The 11,994-nt window shown below is 51.1% G+C and overlaps 1 protein-coding gene across 1 annotated transcript in view; it reads right to left on the bottom strand.

Annotated features, from left to right (window-relative positions):
* Nucleotides 1-1,653, bottom strand: part of KDM7A (lysine (K)-specific demethylase 7A) — a 96,233-nt gene extending 94,580 nt beyond the window's left edge. Inside the window, exons 1-2 of the mRNA XM_014937233.1 lie at nucleotides 1,549-1,653; nucleotides 25-454 (exon numbers count right to left, since the gene is read on the bottom strand). Of these exons, the coding sequence (XP_014792719.1) occupies nucleotides 25-454; nucleotides 1,549-1,653 (535 nt within the window). The remainder of the gene's footprint in view (nucleotides 1-24; nucleotides 455-1,548) is intronic.
* Between the last annotated feature and the right edge of the window lie 10,341 nt (nucleotides 1,654-11,994).

The following is an 11,994-nucleotide window of genomic DNA, read 5'->3' as shown; positions in this document are numbered from 1 at the left end:
TTGGGCGCGGGGAGGGGAGCGCACGTGCCACCGCCCGCCCCTCCTCATCCGACTCCCCCTCCCCTCCCGACAGGGGGGCGGGGCGCGGGGAGGCACGCGCTGGCCCTGCCCTCTCCTCTCCCCCCCCCCCTTCCCCATCCCCGGGCAGCGTCACGCGGTGTAGGGTGGGGGGAGGGGCAGGGTTCCGCGAGGACACGGGCGGAGCGAAGGCGGGCGGCGGCGCGCGCCGGCTCTCCCTTATGTAACGGCGACGGAAGCGGCCGAGCGTTGCCGAAGGCGCCCGAAGGCCGGACTTTGTTGTCGGGGGCTGGCGGCGCTCGCGCAGGCGCAATGGCGGCCCCCGCTCCGCCGGCCCGAGCGCTGAGGGAGCGCGGAGACCCCTCAGGGCCGGCACCGCTGAGGGAACGACAGGCGTTGGGGGTTGCTGGAACGTGTCCCGAGAAGGGCCGCGAAGCTGTTGAAGGGTGTGGAGAACAAGTCGTGTGAGGAGCGGCTGAGGGGCCTGGGGTTATTTGACCTGGAGAAAAGGAGGCTGAGGGGAGACCTGAGTGCTCTCCACAGCTACCTGAAAGGAGGGTGTAGCCGGGGGAGAGGGTCGGTCTCTTCTCCCAGGGAACAAGCGATAGGACAAGAGGAAGTGGTCTCAAGTTGGACCGGGGGAGTGTAGATTGGATATTAGGAAAAACGCCTTCACCAAAAGAGTAGTCAAGCGTTGGAACAGGCTGCCCAGGGAGGCGGTGGAATCGCCATCCCTGGAGGTGTTTAAAGGGCAGGTGGATCATAGAATCATAGAATCGTCTAGGTTGGAAGAGACCCTTGGGATCATCGAGTCCAACCATCTACCCCACTCTACAAAGTCATCCCCTACACCATGTCCCTTAGCACTGCATCTAAACGGCCCTTAAACACAGCCAGGGATGGTGACTCCACCACCTCCCTGGGCAGCCTGTTCCAATGCCCTATCACTCTTTTGGTGAAAAATTCTTTCCTAATGTTCAATCTAAACCTACCCTGTTGGAGCTTGAAGCCATTCCCTCTCGTTCTGTCACTAATTACCTGTGAGAAGAGACCAGCACCAACCTCTCTACAGTGTCCTTTCACGTAGTTGTAGAAGGTGATGAGGTCTCCCCTCAGCCTCCTCTTCCTCATACTAAAGAGTCCCAACACGGCTTAGTGGTGTGTTGGGTTGAGGGATGGACTCGATGACCTTCAAGGTCCCTTCTAACCGAGATGATTCTGTGATTCCATGAGTGCAGTTGGGGCAGGTGTGGTAGAGCAGCAGCACCATCACCTCCTGCCCCCTTCCCACCCACCGGGCCTGGGCTGGTGGTCCCCTCCTGGCCTGGCAGGAGCAGCTGGGTCCTGTTTGCTTCTGCCCATGGGGCTGCTGGAGCAGCCCATCAGCTTTGGCTTTAACTTACTTCTTCTTATGGGGACTCGATAAGTAGCTGAACACCCAACCAAGGGTCATAAAAAAAAGTCAATGAAATAGCATTTGTTTGCTGCGATTTTTGAAGAACGTTCTTCCCAACTCACCAGTGCACAAACCGAACACTGTATGTTGAGTGCCATAATGGACATGCAGTGGCGCTTCTTCCTGAGGGGTCTGAGGGCCAAGGAAGACCTGGTTTCATGAAGTTTAGCGTTCTTCATGCTGTTGAGCTGGAGTTTACAATGGGTTTGTTTCTTGTCAAGCGCTCTGCATACGTTTTTCTCACTGTTCCATGCCATCACCCTTTCTTTCAGGACACAAAAGTAACACTGATGCATTCATTATATGGCATCAAGGACGAAAAGGCAAAGTTTTGGAGATTTTTTTTTTCCGCTGGCCGGCAGAGTCTCAAACACCTGCAGAGATTATGTTGTATAAGGGAATGGGGAGTCATGTCCTCCACACTAAAAGTGCCAATTTAAAAGTGAAAAAATAAATATTGAACTGCATGTTACTGTGATCATAATTGTAATAGACCGACTGTGCATACAGCTTTAGAATTTTACATCCTATGCCCTTAACCACCAGTAGCCACAAAAAAAAACCATCACTGTGCATTTGTTTGGCAGGGGGAAGCTCAGAAGTAAATGTTTCCTTTCCAGGCTGTTATTGTGAAGCTAGCTAATGTTAACATTTATGTAAGACAGCAACACGAGATGATGATTTGGCAGCAAATTGGACAGCAAAGCAATGTAAAACAAATAAATCCAGCACCCAGGCTGTGTGAGTGAATGGAGAATGAAGTAGAGAAGTATAGGAAATGTAAAGGGCACCTTTAAGAAACACCTGATCCTCAGACCAAACCTTGACCTGCTTAGAAAGTGCACGCAATTGTGACTTGTATCAGTACTCTCTGTTCTCCAGCACATCCCAGTACTTCAGCACCTTGGAATGTGGCCGTGGGCACATCAGTCCTCTAAAAACACCAATAAGGTAGCAAACTAAGATTTCAGGATTTCTGGAAATAATACATATCAAGAGGCTTTCTCATGAAAAACATTATTTTCCTTTACTAATGTGGTTCAAAAGCACAGCCAGGAAGATGCATATTAACGGTAGGGCCTGCAAACTCTGGCAGAAACAATTACAGGTAATATAACAACTACCGAGAGACAACTGTTCAAGTTAAAGTCGTTATTCTGTGTTTGTGCAACGAAGCGTCCGTGCACGTAGCCACACCGGAGTCTGAGAATGAACAATTACTTGCTCCTCAGCTTGCTGTTTCTTCGGTTGTCACGTGGCGAGTTTTTATCTTGAAGCCGCAGTTACCAGCTGCAGTGGTAACTTTATCCGAAGTGGCCATAAAAAACACACACAGGGTGCATTTCAGGAGGCGTCTGCAAACGAGAAAACCCTTAATCACCGTGGTAAAGCCAACCCTGGGGTATTCCCATAAGAGATGGGGGCGAGGCTGCCTCGCCTGCTGCGTGACGTGGGGAGGAGACCTTGTTTTGTTCAGGGTGAGCCCAGCGTTGCCGGGTTGGATGAGGAAGTTTTTGCTTGACACAGAAGAAAGTTGCCCAACTGATGCAAGGGCAAAGAACGAGGAAGCAGGTTGGTCTCGGGGCTCCGTTGGGACCTTCCCTTCACCAGCCTTGATGACTGCAACAAACCTGGGTACTTTGGAAAAGACTAAAGTTACAACCTGAAGCGTGCAAAGCACAGCTGGCCATTTAATAAGCACTTTCTCTGCTGCCACAAACAATGTTCTTTGGCTGTTGTGATTTCTCTCAGAACAAGGTGTGTTTGTGAGTCAGTCTGCTGTGGGCACTCCTTAAGCAGGTGGGGAATACCAACTTGGTCTGTTGCAAAAAAAGAAGGATAAAACAGCTCCGTCTCCCTCTTGGTCTCATCTGCTCTTTGTCAGCTTTTCTCTTTCCAGCCGCACTAAACTGTACTTGAATGCGGCGCAGCAAAAGTTCAGAAAAGCCGAAGACCACACACTGGAAGAGAATTACAAAACCACTTTTAATAAGTATTCTTCCCAGAAACTTGGAGAGCTTTTATTTGACCGTATTATTTAATGCAGCTTAGAAACAAAAAATACAGTACCGACCTTGAATGTAAATAAATAAATGAAGCAAGTTTAAAGCCCAATCCCCAAAAAACTTCAGAAGCAAGCTGGCTTTTCACAGCAACACGTTGACACCTGAAGAGACTCGGGGCCATAGCACTCGGCTTCCATCCAGCAAGACATGCCAATGTGCAATGTGGGGTGCAGAGCACCTCTAGGTTGCACTGAGCCTACCATCTCCTCAGCAGCTGGAGCAAGCCAGCTGATCCTTCAAGCCATGCCCCACCCCAAAAAAAAAAAAAAAAAAAAAAATCTTTCCACCCTAAACTCCACCAAAATATGCCACAATAAATGCAAGTTCCAGTCTCCACACCCAGGAAGCCCCACTGGCTGCCCCACAGCCCTGTGCCCGGGCTCCAGCAAAGACCTTAGAAACACAGTCATGAAGGCTGGGGCTGGCAGCGGTGAACACCTCTGGCAGTCAGAGATACCAGCCAGTATGTAAAGACCATCAGGTCTGTGAACGCTAAAGGCAGGGTTGGAGATGGGGACACTGAGGAGCACCACCTCTTTCTTTGTCCCCCCTGGACAAGTCCAATCTCTGGTGCTCAGCAAGGCAGAAGGCTTCGGGTTATGTTTGGGGGAGTGTTGGCTGATAGTTTATGGTTAAAACTGGAAGGGTGAAAGCTTTTAGGGTGAAAAAGGCTGAAAGTCTAGGATTATTCTTGAATAATGTGAGAATTGCAGAGATACAATAAGATCTGGTCATTCTGGGACAGGGCTGCAAAGGCACTTGAGCTAACCAAATCAAGTGGCTTCCCATGACGTCTGGAGGGACGATGGGTGTGCTCGACCTGAAGTTTGGGGTTAATTATTGCCATGGGTGGGCAGTGGAGGCTAGAGAAAATGTCAGGAACAGGGAGTAGAGCTTAGTACTGAGGAACTAGAATGATAGGATGGTGATACAGTCCCCTATCACTACAGTGCACACTTGTGAATGTGGTCAGGTATAGCCCACTGTTGTATAGGCTGGCAGTGGGCTTTGGGTCTTGGAGCTAAGTACAGGTCCAAGGCCATCACTAGGGGTTGAGTGTGGGAATTTTGCTATGGTTGATGTTACTGTTAAAAATCAAAAAAAAAACCCAGGGTGTTTGGAATTCATTTCACCCAACACACTCTATAGAATACATCTATAGGCACAGCATTTTCTGATCTCCCAAAAGACAACCTTTGCCATACAACATCCTTCACCCACAAGTCTGCTATTGTCTAGCCATTCCCGGATCTTCAGCAAGGTTCATGGCGAGCTGAGGGCTGGTCTCAGCAGGGAAAAATGGTTTATATAGGTGGCTCTAGGACACTGGGCTATGATTACAGGTAAAGGTCTTAGCAAGCAACCTATTCTTATTGGGGACGTGACTACCAGCACTCTGCTCAGCAGCAGAGAAGAGGGGATGAGAGAAGAGGGCAGTCATCATTGCACAACTAAAGCATCCGCAGCCTCTGCCTGGCCTCGTGCATCTCCTGAGGCACATGCCAGATGCTGGAGGTGGCATACAGGGAGCAGGAAGTAGGGGGATCAGGGCAGGGAGGTTGCCAGAATGGAGAAAGGGGAATTTTCAGTGACTTTTGTCACTTCTGGGTACTGGCCAAACCACATACATGTACATACAAATATGCCTACTTATCTCCTGGGAGCAGGGGGAGAACTCACACCCATCAGTCAGAGGGCAGTGGCTCTCACCTGGCAGGGCACAGCTGGTTAAACAAGTACTGGAGATGACACTCAGCAAACAAAGAGATGGCCCAGCAGCAATCAAGACTAGGGAGAATTAGAGAAAAAAAATCAGATATTAACAGACATTTCCAGAATAACATGAAAATAATCAGATAAATTGCTGGGAAAACATGGGGGTAGAGTTGGTTTTCCCATGTTCAGTCATTTCTTCAGTGTATTTTTGTACGTTTTGCAAAAGCACTCATTTTTAAAATTATTTATTTTTTTTCCCCATCAAGAGGCTTAAGGCTGCCAAAAAGCAAAGCTCTGGACTAAAAAAGCGTTCCAGTTCCCTGCATGAAACTGCCCAGAGTATACCCAGAATTGGCAATGTGATCTTTGCATCTGCGGAGAAAATACTGAGTCATGTTGTCAGCCCACACACATCTAACAAAAATAAAAGCAGCCCAACGATTCAAGATTCACCCACTCGTCATTTAAAGAAAACACAAGTCATTCAGTCATGCCTCATGCCTCAGAGACCTTTAGAAAACACCCAGCACAGGGAACATTCACCCACGTCTCGCCCACACGCCGTTTCGAAGCAGTGATGTCACTTGCGACTCGTTCGCTCACGGGTCTGGAGTGTGTTTGGTTCAGCATCCTTGGAGGAAGTCGCCGAGACTTAGAGGCTGCAGCCTCAGCCCTCCTGTTAGCAACGCCGAGGTGGTGTTACACAGTGTACCCGGCTCAAATCCCCAGAAGAGGCAGGAAATTGCATAAAAGATGTGGCAAACTTAATCACAGAATGATAGGGGTTGGAAGGGAACTCGGGAGATCATCTAGTCCAAACCCCCTGCCAGAGCAGGTCTACCTGGAGAAGGTTGCACAGGATGGTGTCCAGGTAGGTTTTGAATGTCTCCAGAGATGGAGACTCTGCAACTTCTCTGGGCAGCCTGTTCCAGTGCTCTGGCACTCTCAAAATAAAGAAGATCCTCCTCATAGAATCATAGAATCATTCAGGTTGGAAGAGACTCTTGGGATCATCGAGTCCAACCATCTACCCTACTCTACACAGCCCTCCCCTACACCGTATCCCTCAGTACCTCATCTAAACGTCCCTTAAACACATCCAGGGATGGTGACTCAACCACCTCCCTGGGCAGCCTATGTTTACATGGAACTTCCTATGTTCAAGTTTGTGACCGTTACCTCTTGTCCTGTCACTGGGCACCACTAAAAAGAGACTGGCCCCGTCCTCCTGACACCCACCCTTTAAGTATTTATAAGCATTGATAAGATCCCCCCTCAGTCTTCAGTCTGGAGGAGAGAAAAGACCCAAGTCCCCCAGCCTTTCCTCATAAGAGAGGTGTTCTAGTCCCCTAATCATCTTCGTAGCCCTGTTAAGCCTTAGGTTGTATAGGGTGCTGCTGTGCTCTTCCTTCAAGGGTTAACCTGTAGTGAAGGATTAGCTCTCCCTGTGCTGGGCTCTCCTCTAACTCGACACACCTTAGATATTTACACAATCATCGTGACTTGGGGAATTACCTGGGAAATCCTCCTCTTTTTACCTCTTCTCATTATCCCCTAGCAAGAAAAATGCCAGTTCCTGCACTTCCCCCAGCTGCTGGCAATCTCTCAGCCTCCTCCAGCCCTAAAAGCTGCTCCAAGTATTAACGGCTGAACCTGAACGGCGGCCCAGCTCTTGACGGAGGGGGAGACGTCACCACACGGAGGACGCCGGGTTACACAATCCCTATGGTGCTGAAAGCGGCACTGGAAACTTGTCAGGAGCCCAAAGGCCAGAGCTAATTTGTTATTTTCTTTCACACAGCATGATTTTAATCAGAGCGAAAAGCGCCCGGTTGTGTTTTACGTACAGCGTGTTATAAGCAGAGACAAGTTAACAGAGCATCGAGGGGCAGGACGCGCTCCGAGGGCAGCACAGGCAGGAACATCAGTCGGGGAAAAGAACAGCAGGCAAGTCTCCTACAACCAATTTATCAGCCTCTCCTTGATTCTTCAGGAAGGCTACGTGCTAAGAGGCAAAGAGGCAACTTCATCAAAATGCTGTGATTGCCTAATTCTCTTTAGAAGAAGGAAGAAAAAAAAAAAAGAGACCTGCAAAAACCTTGAGGACAAGCTTATTTTAAAAAGTTCTTCCCAGAGGTTTTGGATGTGTCACCAAGTAAAACATGGTGTTCAGGAAAGCCATCTCACTTGCAGGCAATATTTGACAGAAGTCGAGTCTGGGTGACCTCTAACATGCTCCTCCAGCTTCAGCTGCAAACAGGGGTCTGCGAGTTCCCTTTTACAACTGATTTTCTGCCCTGCTGAGAGCAGGCAGCACAAAAGGCTGACACAGCCCCCAAGCACCGCTCTTCCCAACACCAGCTCCCCTCCAGCACCCCCTTTCCACACTACCGTGGCTGGAGAGTGGGAATTGGGAGTCAGGTCCTCATTTGGTCACCTCTCCCTGGCCAGAATCACAGCCATGTCCCCTTTCCCGGGATGCAGCATCAGGGTGCAGCCTTATGTGCTGCCAACATGTGCCAGAGAGGGAGCGGGGCAGCAGGTGAACAGGAGAGTAAATATACCTTGACGTTTCTTCATTTGTTTGCTTTGTACTCCCAGTAGGTTTACTGGAAACAGATGTGGGGTTTACCACCTGGGGAGTGCTATCGCTGGAGAAAATCCTTAATTTCAGGCTTCCTCTCTTTGCTCACTGGGAATAAATGCTCCTTTACCCTGCAGTTCAGCTTCATTCCTTGAAAGCTGAGAAAAAGAAAGAAAAAAAAAAAAAAGGAAAAAATCAAACCTTGGAACTTTACTTTTCTCTGGAGCATGATTTAGTTGTGTTGTTTGATGTCTAGCTCAGGATGGGATGAGCTGTATGTTAGGGATATAAAAGGAACGCTGTCAGACAAGCTCATCTGTAGCTTCCTACATTCAGTCTGACAAACCCTACCCCCTGAGCTTCATCCCACCAGCTAGCCCCTTTCCATGGTAGCCCCTGAAAGCAGCACCATTGCTCCTCCCTGTGCTCCTTTGCCCCCACGCCTGCCCCCCACTCAAACAGCTCGGCAAGGAGCTCAGGCACCACCGATGCCTGGGGTTGAGGAAAAGGGAAGCAAGTTGGCTGAATATGCAAACAATCCTGTTTGCACCCCATCACGTACAAGCCAGGTCTTTGTCAGCATGATGGAGTACGCTCCGTCCGGCTTGTTTTCCTTCTTCCCTGGTATTACCATCCACACCCTTTCCACATGAGCGTTATCAACCTGAGTACCTGAATCAGCCTTTTCAAGACAGGGGCTGATGGCTGCCTGGCTAATATCTGTCCACCACCTGCCTATTCATTGTGTTCAAAAATCATAGCCAGTCATTAAATACAGTACAAAATCCACAGCTGCCAATAAAAAGAAAAAAAAAAAAAGAAAGTGCAAAAAGGCTTTTCCATGTCTGATTTCTGATGCCACTCACTAAGGCACCGTCTGGAAGGGTTTCCACTCACAGGAGCACCCCAGGGTGGACGCAGCCCGATGTGCCCAGAGCCCGATTGCTTTCTGCCCATCAAGGCAGCGTGTTTGGGAAGCTGCCTGCCCGCCTTCTCCCTGCCCAGCTTCACACCACAGGGACACACAGGATCAGCTGCTCCCCCCTCATGTCACCCCGGACAGACGGACACCCCGGGTGGGAAGGACGTCGGGGCAAAGGTGCGAAGCTCTTTTGGGGCTCGGGGCGGTGATGGCAGCCACCAGAGTGTCACCAGCAGGGCCTCAAGCCTGGCAGACAATAGCTCTCTCCCCCTCCCAGCCGCATCCGTCGCCATCGTCCCCAAGACGGAGGAGCCTCATGAATCAAGCCCAACGCCCCGGCGACAGGCTGGGGAAATCTATTAACATGCACCCGCCGCCGCCACCGGCCCCCCGCGCCGCTCACCTGCCTGTCTCACCCCTGGCAGGCAGCGCGGGGACAAAGGAGCAGGGAGAAGGGGGGGGACACGGCAGCCACTGTCCCCCGAAACGGAGGGAGGCAGCGGCTGGAGACAAAGCTCATTCGCCGGCCGCCATGGGTGTGAGGAATGCTCCCGCTCGCCCTATTGTCTGGGGTCCTTTGTGCTCCTACACACACACACACACGGTCCCCCCCACCGCACAGGCAGAAATATTGGGAGCAGGACAGAAAGGGCTTTGTTGAAGGAAGGCCTCGCCTGCGGAAAGCCTCCTGCCCTCGCCCCGCCGTACGTGCCCGTCTGGCACACGGGCCCACACTCATCTGCCCCAGGGGGCAGGTAGGGTCCCCCCTGTGCCACCCCAAAGAGCCCACCCTGGCCCAGGGCTGGGAGTTGGGGGCTGTAGAGCAATGCGGACAGACTGACGGACACCAGAGGTTTGTTTCTCCGTGCCCATGAGGCATCTGACAGCCCTCTCCTGAGCATCTCCTGCTCCCTCCAGAGGTCTGACCCCGCTGCCACAGGGCTGGCAAGCACTGCTCCGCTGCCTTAGGGAGAGATCTGGCAGCACAGAATTCCTTCTGCACTGAGCACCCACCACCACGTCCCTCCCGGCCTCAGGAGGGGCACAGACACCTCTGCCAAACCTCCGCTGCTTTGTCAAGCGGTTGCCATGGCCCCCCCACCCCTCCCTGTGCGAGCCACATCTGCAGGGCTGGTAGGGGGACCCAGGTTCCCTTGTCTCAGAGCAGAGCCATGATTGCCAAGCTCTCCCCGAGGGGATGGTCCCCAGCTGCAGCACGCCGCTCAGCTCTCCTCCCACCACCGCACGCTGGCATCGGAGGGACCAGGGCAGAGAGAAGAGTCACAGAATTATCTAGGTTGGAAAAGACCCTTGGGATCATTGAGTCCAACCATCTACCCTACTCCACAAAGTTCTCCCTAAAGCCAGGTCCCTCCAGTGTGGGGAGGGACTGCCCAGCTGGCCCTCAGCTGCCTCGCACCTCCCTGCCTGGCACTGCTGGCACGAGGGATCTGAGGAACGCACAGGAACAGCCACAAGGTCGGCCTCATTTGGACAATACGGGCAACAGGACGCAAGCCAAGAAATAAAGATGAGGTCCAAACCCAAGGGCTTAATCCTGAAACATGGCACCTGGGGCCATGAAGGAGACTTGACATGCAAGTGCTCCACTGACTCCCAACACAGAGAGCATCAGGGTCCAGGAACAAGCACGGTGCACGACTTACCATACAGGTAAGGCTGAAGGAGCCTGAAGGGTGTCTGCAAGGGCAGGGATAGTGAGGAAGCAGCTCTGTATGTATAAATAAAGAGCCCATTTCTCATCTTTGTGCTGGGAAAGCCAGTTTCTCACATTTTCTGGAACTAAGGAGTGCATGCTAAAGAAGACGACTCTATCAAAAGTTTGGTTTCTCTTCCCATTTTTCATTATATTTGCTGTATTTAAAATAAATTCTAAGTAACAGTTGCAAAAAAGCTCCAATGGAGACCTCCTCGTTGATGACCAAACAAGCTTTGTTCAGAAATAAATTTTTGCTAAAGAAAACCATAAAAATCCTATGTTAAAACAGCAACAACAAAAAAAAGTAGAAACCATGATATCTAATGAGCATCACTTCCTTTTTTGAGTTTTGCACTTCACAGTGAAGCTTCAGCAGCTCTTGTAAGGCGTGCTCACGCTTCATAAGCAGGGCTTGCACTGAGTTCAATAGACAGGAGATTCCCAGTACCATTTAAGTTGCAGAAGCAGGACCACCATTCCCACAGCCACCAGCTATGTGAGGGTAGATACAGCAAAAAGCCAGATCAAGCAAAAGCCCTTCATCTTGGAGTATAAAAAAATCAGGAGAAGGGGAGAGTTGGTGCTGGGCTGGTGGCAGACCTACTGGTTTCTCTTCTCCGTGTCCCATCCATGACACCTCCCTCCTTCCCCGGGCAAATGGGGACATGGCATCTCTGTCCCCCCGGGCCCTGAGCGTTCCCGCACGGTGGTGTTTCGGCAGCTGGAGGGCTGGTTCCATCAGATCAGAGCTGAACTGAAGTGACTACACGAGCCGTTTTGGCATCCGAGCCAGAGAGGCTGCCGGAGTTAATGAAGCTCAGGGAAGGGAGGGAGGATGATGAAGATGGGAAGGGAGTGGGGTGTAGCGTGGTGCCCCTTAGTGAAAAGCAGGGAACTCCCCCAGGCTGCCTCCAGCTCCCGCAGAGCACTCGGGCCAGTTTGTAACTTATTAACGCCAACGCTCGCGCAATCAAAGTACAGCACACATTTGGCTGCTCTTCTGGAACAGCGGACTTGAAAAGCACATCACACAGGTTTTCTAGGAATAAAAGAGATGTCCAGAGAAAGCATCCCCTGTCCCATCTGCCCAGAGACCTCCACCACACCGCGGTGCATTTGGGTCATGAGACCCTGATCATTCACCAGCCCGTGCCTGAGAAGTCGGCTCTGCTCAGCTACTGCACCCATCTCCATCAGGCCACAGCTCCTTCCTCCTCTCGCCACAGAGCAGCTCTTGCACCCCAGCAAAGCCTGAAACGGTCCCCAGGTTTTGGAGGAAATTCTCCTCCAAGAAGGCAGATGTATTTGCTTTCTGATGGGACAAGCAGGTTTGTCAGCACATGCGCTGCACATTTTAAGTGTCTCCCCTGCAGCTGGAACTTAACCCTAATCTAAATTACGCCTCTGGTGCCCTAATTTAAAGAAGGGTTCAATAGACTATGTCACTCGGAAAATTAATTGATCTGCCACTGGACAAGCGAGGATGGGTAATGAATTCAGCGTTGCACCTCA

Source organism: Calidris pugnax, unplaced genomic scaffold, assembly GCF_001431845.1.
Source record: "Calidris pugnax isolate Ruff unplaced genomic scaffold, ASM143184v1 scaffold1, whole genome shotgun sequence".
In the NCBI taxonomy this organism is placed as follows: domain Eukaryota; kingdom Metazoa; phylum Chordata; class Aves; order Charadriiformes; family Scolopacidae; genus Calidris; species Calidris pugnax.
Note: the sequence above shows the minus strand (reverse complement) of the source record. Positions and strands in the feature narration are given on the sequence as shown.